Source organism: Pelobates fuscus, chromosome 9 (assembly GCF_036172605.1).
Source record: "Pelobates fuscus isolate aPelFus1 chromosome 9, aPelFus1.pri, whole genome shotgun sequence".
Classification (NCBI taxonomy): domain Eukaryota; kingdom Metazoa; phylum Chordata; class Amphibia; order Anura; family Pelobatidae; genus Pelobates; species Pelobates fuscus.
The window spans coordinates 50,005,665-50,028,713 of NC_086325.1; the positions used below are offsets into that span (position 1 = coordinate 50,005,665).

At 42.7% G+C, this 23,049-nt stretch overlaps 1 protein-coding gene across 4 annotated transcripts in view; it reads left to right on the forward strand.

Annotated features, from left to right (window-relative positions):
* The first annotated feature begins 101 nt into the window (after positions 1-101).
* SEPTIN6 (septin 6) overlaps positions 102-23,049 on the forward strand; it is a 53,479-nt gene continuing 30,531 nt past the window's right edge. For all 4 annotated transcript variants that reach the window (XM_063431931.1, XM_063431929.1, XM_063431932.1 and 1 more), the window contains exons 1-2: positions 102-210; positions 12,357-12,471. In XM_063431931.1, the coding sequence (XP_063288001.1) occupies positions 181-210; positions 12,357-12,471 (145 nt within the window). In that variant the 5' untranslated portion in view covers positions 102-180. The remainder of the gene's footprint in view (positions 211-12,356; positions 12,472-23,049) is intronic.

A 23,049-nucleotide genomic window follows, 5' to 3' on the forward strand; every position in this document is an offset into this window, starting at 1 on the left:
CGGCTCTCAGAACGTTCTGCGCGCGGGGACACATTGTATCAGCCGTGACGTTCTCTAAGGATTGTAAGAGGAGAGCAGTGCCGGCTGCTGGGCTCCCCCTACCTCCTGCACTTGGTAGGCGCCAGATTGTAACAGTATCTCTTTGTCGGTTTCCTGTTCAGTTTCTTTGAGAGACTGACCATGGCGGCTACCGAGATAGCTCGGCAGATGGTGAGTATGGAGGTGGGGGTCCTTGCATGGCCAGTGATGGACTGTCTGTATATTGCTGGATAATAATGGCTCACACTGGGTACCTCTATCTGTTACATGTGCCAGGGCAGCCTGTATCCCTGCACATCCTCCTCCTGTATTGCTAACAGACAGCTCCTACCTTCCCCATTGTACACACAGCATGCTGGGCTACGGACCCAGACACACAGGCCGGGGGTGGGGGGGTGAACAACCAGCTGGGGTACACTGCAATTCTCATCATCCTGCAGGTGGTCTGCTGACCAACAACACATGCAGGGCGTTGGCAGTGTAGGGTACTGTGCAGAGGATGATGGTTATACCCAGACTTGTGTCTGTTTCATGTTAAGGAGACATTAGGGCTTATTTACTAAACAGTGAATTGAAAACTGAATTGCCGAATTAAGGCCAATGTAGTTGCATTGGAGATTTTTGCACAAGGCACATGTTTTTTTTTTATTTTCTTTCCCTTTTTGCTGATTTAATTTTAGGAGTGTATTCGCCTTACTTCAAACTATAATAAATTGAATTGTAAGATTCAGGCTGAATCTCTGAAGCTGGGGCTATAGCTCAGTTGGTGAATATTTTTTTCCAAATCCACATTTAAAAATAAAAAAAAATTGCTTGTATTTTCCAGCTCATGTCACTACAAACTCAAATGTACCAATTCTAATAATTCATTTTTTCTGTGTCAAGCAATTTGTGTGTTCTTCCAAATGGTCAACATATGCATTGTTTATTGTAATGACCCAGAGTTATTGCAAACCCACATAAATGTATGTGTGTTTGACCCCTTATGTGCTTTTGGATTGTGCATTGTACTCAAAACAAGTGCATTCAAGTGGCTAACCCTTTTGCTGTTTTTATCTCCAGCATCACATTTGTATATCTGCTAAACGTTTATGCTGCTTGCCTTTAATGGTGAATTGTAAAATATATTAATGTTACGATAACAGAGAAATTTAGACTAAGCAACTTCGTACAGCAAGTATGCCATAACATTATACTGAAAAGTTTAATAACCCACATTAGTATGTGCTAGAAAGAGCTGTCACTCCCTGAAATCATTGGTCAATAATTATGTTACAAATAATTAGTTATGTACTAATCAGTAAACCAGACATAGTAAGGGTAGGTTTATCAGATTTTACTGAAAATTTTTTTGTTCGGCGAGTGTTCAATATCTATTCCAATTTGTGCTTTAAAAGTAGTGTATCTTCTCAATTATGTACTTCTAACTGAGAATACTATGTGATTGTTATGCACCTATTCTGCCTTGCATTATATGCCGTAATAAGGATGATAATGGGAAAACCACAGAAAATAGACTATCTGGTACCAAAAAAAGCAGTAAATATTTATGGATGAAATGCACTGTAAAAATAATGGGGGTAAGGGAAGCCCGTGCTGTGCATGTGGCACTGCAGGAGTTAAATATATTTACGTGCCCTGCTTTTGGTGTGCACAAATCTCACTAGAGTCATTTCCTCTTTACGTCTGGCCTGTATGGGGTTACTGAATAGACTTGTAGATATAAAGTTAGCAATGGCTAACGCGTATCAGGAGAAACTTGTATAACACCTGGGACAGGCTATCAGGGAAACAGTCCATGTCTGTTCACTGTTCTTTTCTTTCTATAAAAATACATTTAAGATCTAAATTTCTTTATTGCAACAAATGAATGAAATACCTCTGGCATAGTACCATCTTTGCTTATCTCTAAGTAGAATAGCCACTGTAGCTTGTTGTAGTGGTTATGGTGCTTTTTATATATGAGTCCCATCGCCTCTCCTTTTGTCACATGTTTTGAAGCTAACCTCATCCATTTTGTTCCTTCTGCGTTATCCGTGCAGCTGAAGATGGACTGGCTATGGGTGCCAAGGAGAGACCCTTACGTTTTTTTTTTTTTTAGAGGACTCCAAGTGGTTTCCAGAAAATGGAAATGGCATCTCTTCACTTATAGAACTATAACCGCTCCAATAAATTGTTGTTGTTGTTATGGTAATGTACCAGTAAAATAATTTTGATTGCAAACCTGTTTCGATAGAATCGTCATAAGATATCAATGTTTGGAAATAAAGAACCACATGTTCGTGAGCATTGGAAGGATTTTATGTTAGATTATTCTCTGTCCCTACCATGCTGCTGTCAAGAATAACGTGTTGTTATATACTATATTGTGTTTACTCTTCTATGAGAGGGTTTCCTTGTTTTCTTATAACAATGCTCCCGTGTCCTCGTGCCAAAAAAATAAAATAAACATGCATAAGGGATTGCACTTTCTGAATTCAGAGTACGAGATGATGATTTTTATGAGGTTGCTGTATTTGGTCTCAGCATTAGCTTTGTCAAAATGTGGAATCTGCTAATATTAACTGAAACTTTATTTTGCTATAGATGTTTGGTTAATGCAGGCATTACGGGAAGTTCACCTCTGGGAATTTATTAAAGGATCACTATATTGTTAGGAAAACAAAGCGGTTTTCCTGACACTATAGTGCCCTGAGGGACGCTCTGTGCGATGGAGCAATATGCCTCCAGCGTTGTAGATGAGCCTCTATTGGCTGTCCGGAAGACAGCCACTAGAGGTTGGCCTAACCCCAAATGTAAACATAGCAGTTTCTCTGAAACTGCTATGTTTACATCTGAAGGGTTAAAACCTGAGGGACCTGTCACCCAGACCACTTCATTGAGCTGAAGTGGTCTGGGTGACAATAGTGACCGTTTAACAAAAAATTGACTTTTTCCACTGTATTGTCAAGTATATTGAATTGTCAGTTGAATTAATTATATTATTGCCAATTTAAGACCAAAATAGTTGAGCTAGAAATATAGTTGACCTGGAAGATTCTTCAAAATCTGCAATTTTTGCCTTGGTAATTTCCTGACCATTAGTACAGTATTAGTGCAGTACCTTGGTAATTTCCTGACCATTCAAAGTTTAGTAATTAATCTTGCCAATAAGGAAATTTGGGGGGACAATGACAAGGGATGTTTACCTTTTTAGGCCAAAATTTCAAAGTAAAAAAAATACTGTCAAGTCAACTATTTTTACCTAAAAAATACAATTTCTCCTCTTAACATTGTTGAGGTTTCACATTATTGGTTAGGCATGTTTTAAAACATGTATCCTGCTTTATGCAGCCTTTCAGTACAGTATTGTGGGCCGCCTATAGATTTGCTATGGACCAGTGTAAAACCTAGATTTTAGCAAATTGTTGTCTCATACTTTGCATAGTCGAGTGATCTTTTCGAAACGTGCTGTATATTTGGTATCTGTAAAATTTAAGCTTTGGAAAGTCCTGCGCTGGTTGTTACTCTGATGCAGCGACCTTGGCGTTCTGTTGAATTAGTTCAGGAAGAGGACCTAGCAGTAAATAAATATTAGCATTGCCTTTGGCTGAATATGGATTGTGCTGCCCATTAGAGCTGACATTATGTGGAACGACAGAGTAGTATAGCGTACAGCGCCTGTGATCCATAGGAGTTCACAGGAAAATCAAATTTGCTAGCTTTTTAGATTGTGAAAGGGCCTGATACTGTGTTTAACTGTTTCATTCCTGCTACTTCAACATTGGCTAGAACACACACTCTACGTGACTTTGACTGCTGCTTCTAGTCATGCTTCGATCCAGTTTCGAAATCTGACATCCTTTTTCTTTTTACAGCACGCCTGATTAGTCTTTGCAAAATTAGAATCTAAAAATAGTGTGGAACAACCTACATATGTATTGTAGGTGAATTGAAACGTTTAATGATATTGCAGGACATTCCTCACCCCATATCTATAACCTGATTTATCTTGCATATTTCCAATTGGTGATTACTCAGTGTTTTCAACTTTGCACCACTTTGCTAAGGATAAGTCTCCCTGTGTTTTTAAAGTAACAGTTGGAGAAAGTTACCTGTGAATAAAGGTAGTTAAAATAATTGGGAATTTTTAGGTGGCTGTGATCCACTGATGGCCACGTAAGGGATTAAATATGACATCTAGATAAGTACAAAGTATTTCATTTACACCCCGCTTACAAAAAAGTTTTGCCTGATTTTATTGTTGTAGTAATAAACAGAAATTGTTGTGTTTTTTTGTTTGCCACAATTTTCTTTTATTTTTCATCCCAATAATTACTTCCGCAGTGTTTTGTTTGGGTGAAATAAGCCAATGAGGTAAGCAAACACTTGCTTCTCTCTGTTGTAAATGCACTTTTGGCTTTGTCAACATCATAGATAACCAGCGCATTTCACAGTTCAGTTTCCTGGAAATGGTTAGCGTAATTTGCTCGGGAGCACTGGTAGTCTGAGTTTATTTGCATCAAATGCCTTTTCACTGAAGACCTAAAATGGAAGCCCCCACTCAGTTTGTGCAATTGTGGTAAACCGGGTTTTACTCCATTTGTATTATACAATAAAATATCTGCAGCACCAATTCTGAGACGTCTGTTTCAAGCCTCAGAATCGAGTAGAAGGGGAGGGGGCAGTGCTGATATGCGCCGCACAGTAGACTTTTGGGTCAAACTGCACTTTAAAGGAAGTTGTGGACCTGAAGTGTTCATTTAAAGATCCAAGAAAGAGGCAAATTCACACATTTCCTTAAAATGAATATTAAAACAAAGTAGGAAGTCAGAATAAATATATGTAGGAGCCGTATGATGGCTGTATAACTCCTTGGATTTGTAAAACCTTAGTGTCAGGACAATTAATTTATCAAAACCTTGCTATGCTCTGTTGATCACAAAGGTTGATGGAACAACATGTGTTCAGCAGCCGAGGAGACCATTTTGTCGTTGGTGGAATTAGAGCGGAAGCATAGTGATGTGGAACATTTTCATAACCACGGTTACCTCTACAGAACAGGAAGCCATTTGCAAAACTTCAATAGTATTCATGTCTGCAGACCGCTGCTGGTCTTCAAAAGGAAATGATTTAACGTTGCAATGTCTCACATTTAATTGTGGTGTACTGCATGCTTCACAAGGGTCTGTACACTTGCTGTCTCTTGTATTTTATAATTTTTTTTTTGCTTTTTTTCCCCCTCTTTAATTATCACAATCTCTCTTGCTTTATAACATCCACACAACCGATATTATTTATAATAACTTTTAAAGCTTATAACTCTCATTTAGACAGATCTTATTTTATTTAACAGTTCTAAAAAAAAAAAAAAAAAATGTAATATTTTATATAATTAGACACACTGGTACAAAAAGGAGTAATGGAGGAACTGTTGAAATAAACAAGAAACACACAGTTATTAACTGAAGTGGGAAGTGTCTCAAATTCAAACAGAATTTCATGTTTTAGGCCAAAGTACCAAAACTGGAAGCATAGCTGTCTTGGTTTTCCAGTTCAGCTGTTTTGACATAAAATTTGAATTCTCATTTTAGTAAATAATCCTTCTTGTCTGATGTCTGTGCTGCCGTTTGCAGTCTCTGTCATCATGTAGGCTCCGCACACATAGTGCTTTGTCATTTGTACTGGCCTCGGGCATGCTGCCATGTTTCGTGTGTTTTTCAGTAGGTCACTTCTGCGCTGCCTGGTGAATGGGATGTAACCGTGTTGGTAGCATGGCACTGGAAAGCATGATGGTTTCCTCTCACTGGTAATGCCAACTAGCCATGTCTGTTCTGTGAATGGCAGACTTTACTATCAGGAGCAAATTAATGCAGTGTGGACTACATCTCCCATGATGCTTTGCCAGCATTGTGGCTGTAATAGCAATATGTGAGATGTAGTCCACAACATCTGGAGGACGTAGTCTTTGTTTAAAGATATGCTGCAAGGTGGACTGACCGTTAAACTCAGTCCTGAAATTAAGTGTTGCTGATGGCAGCATCTGATGGGAAGGAGAAGTTGGAGGCTGCATTGCAGGAGTCCTAGTGCTGGTAAATAAGGGGGGCACCATGCAAAATATAAATCAATGAGCCTGGTTCCATACTTCCCGGTAAAGCAACAGAGATCTGGGGTTTGAGCCTGTCAACCATGATTGAACGTCCTTGCTGAGACACTGGGGGAGGTCTGTACTGAATCATCCTATAGTCTAAACCATAGAGAAGTACTTAACTGTACACCTCCCCCTGGACATTTGTGATTTAGTATGAAATGCCTGCATGTTCTGTTATTTATAGTTTATGTATCTGGAAACATTAAAGATTCCTATGTGCACATTTTCTGAATGTTGGTGGAGCCGTCACTTCTCTGGAATTACACCATTGAATATCATCTATACCTTGTGTTAACTTTTTTTTTTTTTTTTTTTTTTTTAATGTAATGTTTTGCTTTAAAGTGTGTGTGTTTTAGCAAGTGACTTTACTAGTCCAGTTCAGTTTAACCATAGCCAGGGCTTGCAATGCAGGGTTACATCCTGCACTAGTCCTACCAGCGCTGGGCAGCAGTGATTGCCTGAGTACTCAGATGATGCTTTCAGCCAGTCACTGCTGTCCACCAATTCGTGAGCTATTGAAGAAACTTTATCCTGAGAAGAAAACAGGGGCTGGGTGTAATTCTCTTCTTGAATTAATTAGTTATTTGGAACTCAACCGCAGGTCAATGAAAAAATTTGATGCTGCCACTTTTTAAAAGAACATCATTTATTTAAATAATATTTCACCTCTGCAGACTTTTGTGAAAATAAGGTCATGGATAACATTGCTTGAATACAATCTTGTTGGGTATTGCTTCACAAGATATGACATTAAAAAGGAAATTAAATGAGAGATTGCATGTTGGCAAAACCAAATATAGTCCATGAGACTTTTAAGGAGTAATTAAGCAGCACAGGTGAGTCTTGTAACAGGAGGAAAAAAATATGCAGTCCATATATTTGTAGGATAAAGGAGTAAAGGTAGATCCTGCTGCAAAGAATTATAGTCCCTAGACTTGCAGAAATAATATACGGTATATGCAATTAGCATAGAAATAGTTGGCAGCTTGAAAAAAGGTTATCCCAGAGGGCAGACTAGTGACTCCTATCCCTTCCGAAATAAGTTTGGGGTAAACCAATTAGTAATCCCATAAGCTGGTGAATTTAACTGAACACTGAGAATGACGAGTGTAGAAGTCCACCCAGGATAGTGGAGATTATGGTCGCCCGTAGTTTGGAGAGAAGGTAGGGTTCCAATGTCGTCTGTATCCAATTTAGGGAATGAAGAGAAAGCTTAGCCAGGATCATGCAGAAGGTTCGATACACAGTAATCCATATCGGAGTTCCGTGAAAGGAGTATTACATGAGTGTTTGGGACTCGAACCCATCCAAAACAAACAAAACAAACACACAGAAACGCAACACAGAAAACATTGATTGAGCAATCAGCTGTAGTCGCGGTTACCTCTACAAAGGGAGATCCGTGATGTCAGACGCATGAGCGTGAATGGATCAGCTAAACCTGGAAGTCAGACGAGTTATGGCGATGAGACTGAAAACAATATGGCGGTATAACGGAATTATGTGGAGGAATCCTTACACTGGGTCCCTCACACATTGTTTAAACTGTTCTCGAAAACTTAAAGGAACACAATAGGGTCACACAGTGTACACAAACATGTAGTTGGCTAGCCCTCCCCCCCCCCCCCCCCTTAGCTCTCCTATAAAAGTTTAAAGCTCACCTTATTTCCAGCGCCACCAACGCTGGCTCTGCCCTCTTTGTGATATCATCAAAATAGCCAATTTTTAGCCAATCCAATGCTTTCCCTTAGGGAAAGCATTGGATTGGCTAAAATCGGCGCGGACCAAATGCTGTTTTGGCCAATCAGGACCTCCTCATAGATGCTTTGAATTAATGCACCTCTATGATGAAAATTCAGTGTCTCCATGCAGAGCGTGGGGACGCTGAACATCAGTGCTGCTTTTTCGGCAGCACTGACCCAGGAAGCACCTCCAGTGCCCATCTAAGGAGTGGCCACTTGGAGGTGTCCCTAGAGGCAATGTTAACACTGCATTTTCTCTGAAAAGACAGTGCTTACACGAAAAAAGCCTGAAGGGAACTATTATACTCACCAGAACAACTACATTAAGCTATAGTTGCTCTGCTGACTGTAGTGTCCCTTTAACCATGGACGGGGCTAATGAGCTCCAGACACCATAACCACCTCAGTGGTATGAAATGGTTGTGGTACCTAGAGTGTTTAATTTTCAGACCGCATAAAACCATTTGCTAAATATAAGGATATGTAAAACAAAAATCAGACTGCCTATGTAGTGATAGTTCCCCTTTAACTTTGTGTCTTAAGTGCACTGCGCGTGTAAAGAAATTCATACAAACATTCAGTTGATCATTTCCTTAGAGGGCATGAGTTAGTTGCTATTAACATTTAAAATTCCTCCCTTGCGTCAAATGATCTCATGCCTGCCCTTCAGGGTGGATACATCACGGCTCTAATCTCTGACTAGAGAGCTTGGTCGTGGTGACATCAGCCTTCTCTCTGGAGACTAAACAGATGAGGTGTTGATATCTCTCGTAATGCTAATACCAAATTCAAGGTCTACTCCAGTCTGAAAGAGACACCTAGTTCTCCTAAGTGGATTGTGTAAATAAAGAGTAAATTAAAAATATACTGATTAACAGTCAATTTCCATAGAGTTACTCTACAGCCTGAAACCTATTGAAACAGTAATTTGAAACACTAGTTATGAATTGGTCTCTTTTTAAAATGTAACATTCAAAGATAAAAGCATGACATGGATTCACTTTTAAAAGAATAAAATACAATTTTGTGATTTTATAGCTTTTGACCTAAATAGTTTGCTATATTTGTATGTGTGCTACCTTCCCTGTTCCATCACTATTTTTCTCAAATACTCCCTTCTTGCTGGTTAATTTACTATAGTATATGATGCCACCACTCAAGCACATGTGACTCTGACAGTAACCAGAACTGAACCTCACGAAAGCACAATTAGAGAAAAGATTTCTGTGCCTCTTCTCTCTGTCATATTCTCCCCCTCTATCCACAAAGAAAGTTAAATGGTTACTCCAACCAAAAATCTGTGCCTTAAGAAAAAAGTTTTGCTTGGAGTAACTCCTCCTAGCCTGATCTGACCCGCAAAAAAATCCAATACAAATAATTTATTTTAAAATTACCTCTGTTCCAGTGCCATGGGCAAGTTCTCCCTCCCTCCGATCCTCCTCCACTGACTAGGGAGGGAGGACAGGTGTGGGTGCCATTGGCTGTATGGGGCATTCGTGCTAGTGTCAGACATACATTTTTCACAGAATTGATATTGGCCATTCTGGAACTCTTGTGTCCCAGTGACACGCCCTGAGGTGGAGTTACACCAACGGCAGCAGAGGGTTACATTTCGATGATCTCAGTCAATCGATTAAAAAATAAATGTTGTATTATTGTGCATACTGACCTGTACTATAGGTTCTCAAGCAGTAAGCATGAATTGACATCCAACTGGGTTCATTGCTGAGCCACTGTCAGTGGGCACATGCTTCTTATTGTGTGTGATCATAACTCCTCTTCTCTCTTTGTCTCCGTGCATTCAGTGAACTGGTGACATATGGAGAACTTAGAGGTTAAATGCTGACACTTTAAATGACTCCTTTTGAAAGCATCTCAATGTGTTCCTTGCACTACCAGATTGCTGGACCTATCAATAAATTAAAAATAAGCAATCTGTTGCAGTTATTCCGGTATGCTGTTACTGTTCCATCCCTGTATAAATATTATTCTAGATGTTTTCTTAATTATAACCATGGTAATTGGGAATTTGCAACTTCTGAGGAAATCTGTTTCTAAAGCCGTCTCATCATCCTTCTCTCGTCACAGCTGGAATATAAACACGCAGCGTTTAGTGTTTCACTGTTTAGAGTGCTCAACAAGGTTCTAAGATTTAAAAGACTTCTTGCCAAACACTAAGCACATACTAATCTTAAACAGGATAGACATGCCTAATACTTCTTATTAGGAGCGTCTTTTATTCTGTTTGATAAATTGTTTGTGTCTCTGTTTTTAATACCATACCTAACAACTTTTGATCTTTTTGACGTGGAGCCAGAGATGGACAGGAAGTGGGTGTCAATAAGGGAAAGTGGCAGGCCATCAATAAAGGGTGTGGGCCAGCAGGCTGACTGATAGCCTCCCTTAGGGCAGACCGCATACAGAGCCCTGTTGATGTGCTTGCTGCATGGTGTCCTGTGCTGTGCTTTACGCCATAAGCCATGTCCTACATTCGTAAGTCTGCCCAGCACATCCATTTAATAGCTGGTCTACTGCGTATGTCGGAGATACTTTTTTGCTGGGACAGTTACTTGAACGTTTTTAAAGTTACTTACCGTGGCAAACCTTTTGCTGCTGAATGACCACTGGGAATGAGAAGGGCAGTGACTTGCACATCTACCTTACCCTCAAATAACTTACATGGCATCTGACAAATCATGCTTCTACACAGTACATGTTAATCACAGTGATTGTCAGGTAACTAGGAGATAGAAAGGTGTGGTTTAAAGGTACGGAGAGGTTTACCTGTTTAAAATAATTCAGCTGTCTAATCCCCCGTTTTAACACTGCTCGACATGCCGCAAATATCAGCCATGTGCCCACAATGCAAAAATCTGCTGCTTTTACACAATACTGAGGAACGTCACAGCCAGTTTTGGCCATGGCACACACTCCTGTGGCTAGTATGTGAGTGGAAATTTTGAGCCCTGATCTAGAGGTTTTACTCATAAATGGTCATTGGTGCATGGAACTCTGCACAGCCAGGGGCAAGTCACTGTCCAACAGGCAGGTCCCCCTAAAGGCACAAGGATGGCCTTTGGTGTGATCATAAGGATCTGTGTCCACACTCCACACCTGGCTGCTCTGTGAAGGCTGCAGTATGATGGTGGTGTTTAGCAAGGCCTCATGCCTGCCTGGGGTGCATGCTTGGACCTGCTGTGTGGAGAGGTCTGGTTGCTGGGCAAACTTCACCTTCGATCTCAGACAACACTTGCATAGATTGGGGGGGTGCGGATGCAGATGGCTCTAAAGGTATACTGCTCAGCAGAACGAAAGTACTCCGTCCTAAATACTTGGCAAATCCCTGTTAGCTTGGTCATCTGAATATCCTGATAGTTTTCTTATTATTTACCCTTTGCTGCTCCTAAGGACTGTTTGGCTATGATTCTTGGTTATCTTTGATTTCTTTGCACTCTTCAGTATTATTGACAACCCCCTTAAACTGATTTACCACCCTTTTGTCTTTAGCCATTGAGATAGAGATATATATATATAAATCTCTGTCAGACTGATTCCATTGTTTTTTTGTGATTATTACCAAACGTTTTAGATCACAACACCTTGATAAAGCTCCCCTGTGTGTGTGTGTGCTATGTAATTCTATGTCTACTTCGAATAGCTTGTTGAAAAGGGGAAAAAACTAAATGGATTATTCACTCTGGGGTGTAAATAATCTGGTTCACGGTTTGCAATGTTAAGCAGTCACCATGGAGACCACTAAAATGTTTCCGCTAACGCTTTATTCTTAGAGCCTTGCCCCCAAATATAATTTCCATAAATAACCCACAAGACTTTCCTTGAATACATAATTCATGCTCCGATGTACCTGCAGTGCAGATATTTCGTGTTTAATATGTGTGTAACCATGTTCTCAACATACCAAAGTCCTTCCGTGACTGCATAAACACAGGAACTGGCTTTCATTTGATCACTACTGTATGTCCACAGTGGTTTTTGACACTTGGCCTATTGTACCTACAACTTCAAATGTTAACCTGTAGAAATTTTAACTTTTCAGCAATCCCCTGGTAAATCCCTCTATTGGATGCGTTGCAATGTCTTTTTGTATTTATTTAAATTTTTCTTTTCTACATTGTTAACAAAAAAAACCTATGTTTGTGAAAAACCATTCACAATGAACACCTGTTTTGCATGCACAGCAGAGCATTTCACCTCTGCACAAATCTGTCCCCAGCGGCAAGCAACTAAATAGATCCTGAATGTGATTCGCAATTTGGAACGAGCACATAAGTTCTGTTCTATGTCCAATTGGGACTGTTCAGTCAATGATTTTTTAGCTCCGTTGTCCTGTATTGGATTTGCAGTCACATTTACTCTTCTAGTTAATCATGGGCGCAGCACATATTATGTTTGTACGTGTTCTCATTGTAATCTCTTATTTTTAGGGTGAAGGGTCCCGCAGTCTCCCCCTATCAGGACATGTAGGATTCGACAGCCTGCCGGATCAGCTGGTCAACAAATCAATTAGCCATGGCTTTTGTTTTAACATCCTCTGTGTGGGTGAGTATTTACAGACACACTGGCTGTGTTAGGAGAGGCACTGATCCAATGGCCTGCATGTGTGTTTATGAATAGCAAAGCTGCTGGCTCCAAAGGAACAATATTTCTCTAACTGAGACCATATAATGGCCGGATGTAGATGAATAAAATGTATTGTGTGACTTGTTTACTGCCAGCGACACGGTGCATTCTATCAAACCAGCTAAAGATCCATAAAACATCAGCAGTCAATCACTTCAATAAGGGTAATACCATTGGGCCTGTAGTCTCTAAATATCCACCTGTTTAAATTCTGTCTTAACCCCCTGAATGCAAATAATTCTTTCTTTTATTTAAATAGTGTGTGTTTTTTGTTTTTTTTCGATGGACTTTAAAATATTCAGGCATCTACATTTTAAAGCAATATTTACAGTGTCTGCTGTCTGATCAGCTGCTAAGCTGTTTTAGGGCGTTATAACTTTTAAATGATGGCGCGTGTATCTTAAGTTCAATATTTAGTTTCAATTTGTTAAGATGGCAGAAAAATGATACTAATATTACTATGAGTGATCTACATACCATCATCGAATAAGGCCTTTATGTACAATTTTTTAAAAATTGTTTATAGTTCACCAACAAAAAACTTTTTGAAGTAAGAGATAGATTTGCAGAATTATCAGGGGGGAAAAAGAGATCTTGTTATTGATATACAATGCAGAAACATGACTTCTGGAGGTTAGCTATTTTTACCCTCTTAATCATAATCCAGGGTGCCTTACATAAAATAATACATTGATGAGTAACACAATAAAAGAACATGTACAACGCATGGACCTTTTATATGAATTAACAAAACAGATTTAAAAAAAAAATCCAGAATCAGAGAGTGAGACTGGCATATTTAATATTTTAAATGGAAGGGGTGCTGCCTGGTATGTAGTAGGTAGTAATGGGAGGAGATAATAAAGTCAAATGAGTAGAATTGCGAGGGATTGGTAAAGCTATAGCACCCCTGGTTTGTGTGCTGGTATGTAGTAGGTATTAATGGGAGGAGATAATAAAGTCAAATTTAGTAGAATTGAGAGGGATTCGTAAAGCTATTGTCTCCCGCAGGGTCATGGAATGAATGGGTGTTACAGTAGTTTGTAAGGACGGTGGGTGATTGCATTAGTTGGAGTTAGGAGTGATTGGGTGGAACTGGGGGGGGGACATGGATGTGAGAGGCAGAAAGGACAGCTAGAGGTATAGAGGGGGATTGATTGAGAAAACACAGAAGGGGAATGCAGTATGTACTGGTATTTTAAATATGTTTTTGACACTTCTGCTTGAAGTGCGTTTGTTTGGTAAGTTCCTCTGAAATTTTACCAGTCTGCACTTAGTTCCTTCCTGATACACTAACTTTGTTTTTGCAGTGTTTGCTCGGGAGGCAGCTCTGGTAAAAATATTTGCTTGAGGGGAAAGATTTCCAAATATAGCTGGCTTATTTTGGGTGTTTTTACAGATATTCAATTCTGGGCTGATCATGATGTGTTTAGCATATGTCCTAAAGATTTCTTATTTGACTTTTGTAAGGAAACCAAGTTTAGACAAACCGCGTTCGGTAGTTTCCTCCCGAAAGGTCAGAGTCTAAGGTAGTGCGAGCTTGCTGTGATAGTTACAGGAACCGAAATCCATACGGAATAAAACAGCTGCATAAGATAATTCCCTTGTTACAGCATACGAATTCCAAATAACAGTCAGAGTCCAGGTTCAGGATACAAGTAGAACTAACTTTTATTCACACACATGGCTTTTTATGCAGGTCCCCATGCAAGGGGACATCCCACAGGGAGGAGTAACATTTATCCAATCCCGAACAGTAAAAATATAAAACACACCCAATACAAACAGGCAGTTCCCTCCCCTAGTCCTGGAGATAATCAGGTCTGATATAGTAACAACCTAATTATCTCCAGGCTGAAAATTCACTATTTTCCCCAATTTCTGGAACACCCCTTTATACCTGGGGTATCCCCACAAATGCTATATCCCCTGATAGCCCCGATCCGGGTGACCAACATATCCAAATTTCACCCGGATCGGTTCAGGGGTTCGCAAAAAGTATGGAAGTCCTTTGTGACCGGTCCACTGGGGGCGGACTGCCCAAAATAGTTCCAGAGGTTCGTGTGGTTTTGCCGGTCACTTCAGAAAAAGGGAAGAAATGCATAAAAGTACCGAATGAATTCCCCTGGCTCCTAGCAGCGATTGTTCCCCTCATTCGTGTGCGTATTTGTACCGATTAGCGCTCTCCTAGCTAATCGGTATCACTAGTTCCAGCGTTCGCATGATGGGGACCGGTGATTGGGAAGTCGAGTGTCCGATTTTAGTTCCAGACACTCGACGACCAAGTCCCGCTGCCTTTGTTTGGCGAAAACAAGATGGCCGCGGTTTTCTCTGCCACGTGGCGTTCGACAGTACGAACGCTGACCGCACACATAGAGGGTGAAAGTGATGCCGGCTTTGAAGTTAAGTGAGCCAGGGGTGGTCTCTGTTCGGCAGTCCCATCTGCCGAATGAAAAGTACACAAAAAGGCAAGAACTATGCAACAAAATATCTAATAATATAGTCATTTCTTCACACTGCTCCCCTATAAGTCCATAGGTCGGCATACCCGCCTAGACCCTGTCGGGTTGGCTTGGGGATGTCCGAGAAAAGTAGCGGTTTAGGAGTCCAGTTCGGTCTGGCGTGACAGGCCATCCGCATTACCATTTTGTTTTCCGGGCCGGTACTGCATAGTAAAATTATAAGGTTGAAGGGCTAGGCTCCACCGTAATAGCCTGGGATTGTCTCCAGCTACCCGGTTAAGCCATACCAGGGGGTTGTGGTCCGTCATAAGGGTAAATGCCCGCCCATACAAATAGGGCTGTAGCTTCTTGAGGGCCCACACGAGGGCCAAGCATTCTTTTTCTACGGTGGCATAGCTGACTTCTCGGGGTAACAGTTTACGGCTGAGGTATGCCACCGGGTGTTCCATGCCGTCTGTGCCCACTTGGCTTAGCACGGCGCCCAGTCCGAACATGGAGGCATCTGTGTGTACAAGAAATTGTTTAGTGTAGTCGGGTGCTGCCAACACAGGAGCCTCACTCAATGCCGCTTTAAGCTTCTGGAAAGCGTCCGTGCACTCTGGGGTCCAGGAAACCTGTTTGGGGAGGGCCTTTTTGGTAAGGTCGGTGAGGGGTTTGGCCAGGGCGCTGTACTCTGGGACAAACTTTCTATAATAACCGGCCGTCCCTAAGAAAGCTAGTACCTGGGTTTTGGTCCTAGGTTGGGGCCAGTTCGCTATGGCCTCTACCTTCGCTGGCTCTGGACGCTGTCTACCGGAGCCCACCCTGTGGCCGAGATACTGTACCTCGGCCAGACCTACGTGACATTTGTCGGGTTTTAACGTGAGCCCTGCGAGGTGGATTCGTTGGAGTACCCTGGACACATGGCCCAGATGATCTCCCCATGTGCGGCTGTAGACGGCAATATCGTCTAGATACGCGCATGCGAAGTCCTGAAACCCCTCCAGGAGCCTATCGGCCATCCTCTGAAAGGTAGCCGGGGCATTCTTCATCCCAAAGGGCATAACCTTGAATTGGTATAGCCCGAAAGGGGTGACGAATGCCGACTTGGGGATGGCCGCAGGCTCCAAGGGGATCTGCCAATAACCTTTGCACAGGTCCAGGGTAGTCAAGTAGTTCCCCCCCGCCATACGGTCTAAGAGCTCATCTATTCTGGGCATGGGGTAGGCGTCTGTTATGGTACGATCGTTAAGCCTCCGATAGTCTACACAGAAGCGCGTGGTACCGTCGCGCTTCGGTACTAGTACTACCGGGGAGGCCCAAGGACTTTGCGAGGGTTCTATTACCCCTAACTGTAACATATCCCTTAGCTCGGTGAGCATACTCTCACGCACTGCTTCCGGGATCCGATATGGTTGTTGCCGCAGTGGCGTCTCTCCCTGGGTTTCCACGCGGTGTACCGCAGCGGAGGTATAGCCTGGGGTGGCTGAAAACATCTCTTGGTATCTCTGCAGCAGTTGCGTGGCCTCACCTTTCTCCAGGGGGTTTAAATTTTGACCCAAGCTTACTTGGTCAATAGTACAGGGAGCGGTGTCTAGTAAATCGGGGAGGGGTAGTCCCTCACTATCTTCTGTGGCGGGCGCACACACGGCGCCCACATCCTCTGTTCTCTCAAAGTATGGTTTGAGCATATTCACATGGAAGGCTTTGGTCAGCCTTTCATCTGAGCATTTGCTCACGATGTAGGTGGTCTCGCTAACCCGTTCTACCACCTTAAATGGTCCCTGCCATGCGGCTTGTAGCTTATCCTTTTTAACTGGCTTCAAAGCTAACACCTTCTGCCCTAATTCTAGTACTCTATCTTGGGCTCCCCTATCGTACCATTTCCTCTGGTCCTCCTGGGCCGTCTGCAGGTTCTCCCGAACCGATGCGGTGAGCGCCCGCAGACGGTCCCGGAACTCCAGAACATACTGGACGATAGGGACTCCCCCCTCGTCTGTATTGCCCTCCCAGTGCTCCCGTACGAGCTCCAGTGGGCCCCGAACTTTTCTCCCATACAGGAGTTCGAAGGGGGAAAACCCAGTGGAGGCCTGGGGCACCTCACGGTAGGCAAACAGAAGGTGGGGGAGGAATTTTTCCCAGTTCTTGTGGGACTCCGTAAATGTTTTTAGCATCTGTTTTAGAGTGCCATTGAAACGTTCACAGAGCCCGTTAGTCTGGGGATGGTACGGGGCGCTGAACAGGGGTTTCACTCCACAGCTCTGCCACAATTGTTGTGTCAGGGTAGCCGTGAACTGAGTTCCCCGATCGGATAGGATCTCTTGTGGGAAACCTACTCGGGTGAAAATCTGAATAAGGGCTTCGGCCACGGTCTCGGCCTCTATATTGGTGAGGGCGACTGCCTCCGGGTACCGAGTGGCGTAGTCGACCACGGTTAGTATGAACTTTTTGCCCGACTGGCTGGGTCGGCTGAGGGGTCCTATTAAATCTACCGCTACTCGGTGAAAGGGCTGTTCTATAATAGGCAATGGGTGAAGTTTGGCCTTCCGAAGGTCTCCCCTTTTTCCCACCCTTTGGCAGACGTCGCACGTCCTGCAGTAATACTTGAGGTCCTGGGTGACCCTGGGCCAGAAGAAGGTTTGGGTTAACCGGTCTCTTGTCTTTTTAACCCCTAAATGTCCTGCTAGGGGAATGTCATGACTGAGTTTTAACAACTCAGCCCGGAATTTACGGGGTACAATTAATTGTCTTTTGATGACCTGGGTGGCCCCCTGTCCCACCCCCTCGGTCACTCTATACAGTAACCCCTTATACCACTCAAATTTTTCGTGCGGGTTGTTCCCTGGGGTAACGGCCGCTGCCTTCCTATAACCCTCTAATGTGGGGTCGGTACGCTGCTCTTGTTCAAACCCCTGGGGGGTATCCCAGAAAGGAAAGGTAGGATCGGGTAAGGGGGGTATTTCGACTCTTACCTGGTTTTCCTCAGAGTGCAGCGGAGCTTCCAGTCTGGCTTGAGCTCGGGTGGTAACTGGGTATGCCTCGGCAGGGGGGTCTCGGGCCAGTTGAGAGGTCAAGCATCCTACATCATTCCCCAACAAAACCTCGGCGGGTAGTTCTTGCATAATCCCCACCTCCAGCTGTTTGGACCCGGAACCCCAATCAACAAGGATATTAGCGGTGGGCAGTTTGTGAATAGCGCCCCCAGCCACCCTCACAGCGACTGTGCGTCCGGTGCGAGCTTGCGCTCTGATCGTGTGAGGTTGCACCACAGTCAAAGTAGCCCCAGAGTCTCTCAGAGCCCGGGCCCCCACGCCATCTACGGTAATCCATTGGCGGTGGTGGTCCCGGTTGTCACCCCCAGCTTGAACTGGGTTGACCTCGTGTAATACACTCCACTGTTCTTCCTGGTTAGGAACACCGGTTGTGCCTTCCTGTTGCACACAATGAGCAGCTGCCCTGGGTTGTTGTGGGGGTTGCCTTTCCCAGCTTCCCCGGTTTAAGCGAGGGCACTGATTCTTGTAATGCCCTGGTTGCTTGCAATAATGGCACACTGCAGGAGGACGTGGTGTGTTTGCTGGGTTCGGTGAAGGGTTATTCATGGAGGGTCTAGGAGGGGTAGGGGTTGTTGGAGCCTGGTAGTTAGGCTTAAAAGGTGGTCTGCTCACCCCTTGCTCCTTCCTCCTATTATCTTGATACTCATCCGCTAGCCTGGCGGCTTCCTCCACAGTTTTTGGTTTTCTATCTTTAACCCAGTCTTTTATGTCCTCTGCAGAGTGATTAAAAAATTGCTCCAGTAACATAAGTTGCAAAGCATCCTCCAGAGTGGTTGCTTGGCAGCCCTTCATCCAATTGCGGGCCGCCCGTTGTAGCCGAAAAGCCCATTCCGTATGGGAATCTCTCCCAGTCTTCCTCAGCTCTCTAAATTTTTTCCGGTATGCCTCCGGAGTTACAGCATATCTGGCCAACAAAATGTCTTTTACTTTTTCATAATTATGTATGTCCCCCTCAGGTACTGCTCGCAGCGCCTCGGCTGCTCTACCGGACAATTTACTGCTAATGACTGCAGCCCATTTTGTGGAGTCTAATCCCTCCAGCGCACATTGACGTTCAAAGTCTTGCAAGTAACTGTCAATTTCCATCTCATTGTCATTAAACGATTTAAAGGCTGCATAATTTACCTTCTTTGGTATCTCCCCAGTACTTCCCGGGGAGTGTAGTAAATCTCCTTGTGCCGGCCTATCCCGGTCCTCTCGTTCTTTTTGCGCTTGTCTGGCTTGTGCCATGACCTGCAAAAGCGCCTCTGTAGTTGGGTTGGGTCCCAATAGACTGACCATCCATCGGATGTCCTTTTGCATCACGGTTTCTTCCTCTTGATCCATCTCCGTATTACTGGTATTATCGCTCTGTATTAATTCCGCAATTAACGTGGCTTTTGTCTTGTTACTTGCCACTCTGCCTCGAGCTTCCAGTAAATCTTTTAGTGTGGTTCTTTTAAGTAGCTGGTACTGCTGAGCCATTCATTCCCTTGCTTGGTTTGTAACGTCCATTCGGGATTCGAATCCCACCGCTGCCACCAGTTGTAAGGAAACCAAGTTTAGACAAACCGCGTTCGGTAGTTTCCTCCCGAAAGGTCAGAGTCTAAGGTAGTGCGAGCTTGCTGTGATAGTTACAGGAACCGAAATCCATACGGAATAAAACAGCTGCATAAGATAATTCCCTTGTTACAGCATACGAATTCCAAATAACAGTCAGAGTCCAGGTTCAGGATACAAGTAGAACTAACTTTTATTCACACACATGGCTTTTTATGCAGGTCCCCATGCAAGGGGACATCCCACAGGGAGGAGTAACATTTATCCAATCCCGAACAGTAAAAATATAAAACACACCCAATACAAACAGGCAGTTCCCTCCCCTAGTCCTGGAGATAATCAGGTCTGATATAGTAACAACCTAATTATCTCCAGGCTGAAAATTCACTATTTTCCCCAATTTCTGGAACACCCCTTTATACCTGGGGTATCCCCACAAATGCTATATCCCCTGATAGCCCCGATCCGGGTGACCAACATATCCAAATTTCACCCGGATCGGTTCAGGGGTTCGCAAAAAGTATGGAAGTCCTTTGTGACCGGTCCACTGGGGGCGGACTGCCCAAAATAGTTCCAGAGGTTCGTGTGGTTTTGCCGGTCACTTCAGAAAAAGGGAAGAAATGCATAAAAGTACCGAATGAATTCCCCTGGCTCCTAGCAGCGATTGTTCCCCTCATTCGTGTGCGTATTTGTACCGATTAGCGCTCTCCTAGCTAATCGGTATCACTAGTTCCAGCGTTCGCATGATGGGGACCGGTGATTGGGAAGTCGAGTGTCCGATTTTAGTTCCAGACACTCGACGACCAAGTCCCGCTGCCTTTGTTTGGCGAAAACAAGATGGCCGCGGTTTTCTCTGCCACGTGGCGTTCGACAGTACGAACGCTGACCGCACACATAGAGGGTGAAAGTGATGCCGGCTTTGAAGTTAAGTGAGCCAGGGGTGGTCTCTGTTCGGCAGTCCCATCTGCCGAATGAAAAGTACACAAAAAGGCAAGAACTATGCAACAAAATATCTAATAATATAGTCATTTCTTCACAACTTTTAACTGGAAATGTCTCCTAATATGCAATTTTCTATGTGTTCATTTTTGAAGGGTCAGAGGCATTGAAAAAAATTAAATAAATACATTTGTTCGATATTATGAATACATGCTATTAACAGTTTGAACCTTTTCAATACACGAGTGCTACTGAAAAAATAGGTAGATTAAGAAGCAGGTAATTGCAACAAGACAAATTGGACATACGGGAACAGAAGTTGCTGTTTAATTCATGAATATATAAACAGAATTAGAACTACTTGCAACTGTGCTCTTTACAGCTTTTTATGATACAGTAGTACCAATGAAAGCATATATTTTGGATTTATGGAGCCACATTAATGAATGTGTTTTTCTGTATTTAGTACTTTAAAGGACCACTTCAGCCTGACGGGAGGGTGGCCATGAGGGCGAGGGGGACCTAAAGACCCTATAGTGCCAGGAAAACAAGTTTGTTTTCCTGGCACTATAGTGGTCCTTTAAAAGGGTGGCTAAATAGGGCAACGCATACCGAGACTAGAATATACAACATTAAAAATGTGCAGAGTATTTTTAATAAGCATGATTTCACAATGTCTATTACCTTGGTCAATAGTTCTGTCAATGTAACACTCGTTTTGATTGCACTTGTTAGCAATGTTATTATATGTTTTTACGGTGTGAATTAACTTGCCTAGTGTCTGCATCCCTCGGCCTCTCATGCTGCACTAGATCACCCACTTAAAACGGCTTTAACTTGTAACGAGCACTTCATTAGCGTTATGTTTATCGGTACAACCGACCTAGCTAGGTACCTGCAACACAGCGACATAGACCTCAATGGCCTAAATCATAACCTTGCACGCTTGGCAGCGCCCACACGTCTTATTACACACAATTCACTTGCAAGCACGGAACTAACTCAGCAGGTACACCCTTCACAAAAAAAGCGCAGATTAAGCCACTAAATATCGTTGTAATGAGTAACCAATACTGATCCAAGATCTGTTTATGCATCTATACATAAAAAATGTGCACTGTTTAAATGCCATAATTGTAAAATTAACGTGATATGTTCAGGCTTACACACGCTATTGTGGCGAGGTTAGCTGTTTTGTTTCATTCATGCACTCAAAATAAAGAATTTAAAAAAAAAAAAAAAAATGAAGAAAATAGGACAAAACTTTTTAATAAATTCTGCAGATAATGTAAAATGGTAAAAAAAAAGGGGTGGTAATGTCTGTGTACTGTCTGTGTACTGTGTAATGTCTGTGGCTACTTTGATACTTTGCCATTCTGCAATACAAAAACACAATATTTTTTATTTATTTACTTTACTTCGTTCTCTTTCTTCCTGGTTTATGGTTAAATTGTATTTTTTTAAAACTGTGTTTTGTCCCAGTTTTTATGAATGTCTCTTTTGTATATTCATTATGATTTGTTACTTTAAATTGAAGGGAAAAAATATTAATAAACAAAAAAAAAATAAAACTTCTGTGCTTGAACTGATAACCTTAAAGGACCACTATGTTTACCTATGGGTTAATCCAGCCTCTAGTGGCTGTCTCATTGACAGCCGCTAGAGGCGCTTCCGCGCTTCTCATTTTCACAGTGAGAAGACGCCAGCGTCCATAGGAAAGCATTGAAAATGCTTTCCTATGGACTGGCTGAATGCGCACGCCACTCTTGCCGCGCATGTGCATTCAGCCAGGGACATCAGAAGAGGGAGGGGAGTCCCAGCGCCGAGAGAGCTCGGCGCTGGAAAAAAGGTAAGGGATTAACCCCTTCCTCCCCCTCAGCGCCATGGGAGTGGGACCCTAAGGGTGGGGGCACCCTCAGGACACTATAGTTCCAGGAAAACGAGTTTGTTTTCCTGGCACTATAGTGGTCCTTTAAGAAACCAGTGAGCAAAAAAAAAGCAAGTTATACAATTGTTCCTTAGATTTTTCAAATCTGTTGTTAACCCACTGTTTAATGGATGACCCATCAAAACTTACCGCTAATTAAAAGTATTTACCAACATTATCATTATGGTTTAAAACCGAAATATCAGTTTTTCAGCAGCCAACAGGGACGCCAAATCTGCTGGGCTTTTGGACAGATCTTGATTCCGGCTACTGAGGAAACTGCTGGTTTTGTGTCCTTTGCTTTTTGGCACTAAGCCCATCCAAGAATCAGTTGTCTGGCAAATGGATGGGTGATGGAATGGTCTTACATTACAAATTCTCCCGGGTGGAGGTTAATACTAGTGAATTATAAACCTGCATTTACCTGTTCCTTGGTGCTCTGTGATACTTTGTAATAAACCAGAATGTTGGAGATGACAAAATATATATATATTTTTTTCCTATAGAATTTTCAGAGAATTTCCATAGGTTTGGAATGCAACAGCGTGAAATGTTAAAATACAGGAAGTTATTGAATTTTATGTATATGTTTATTTTA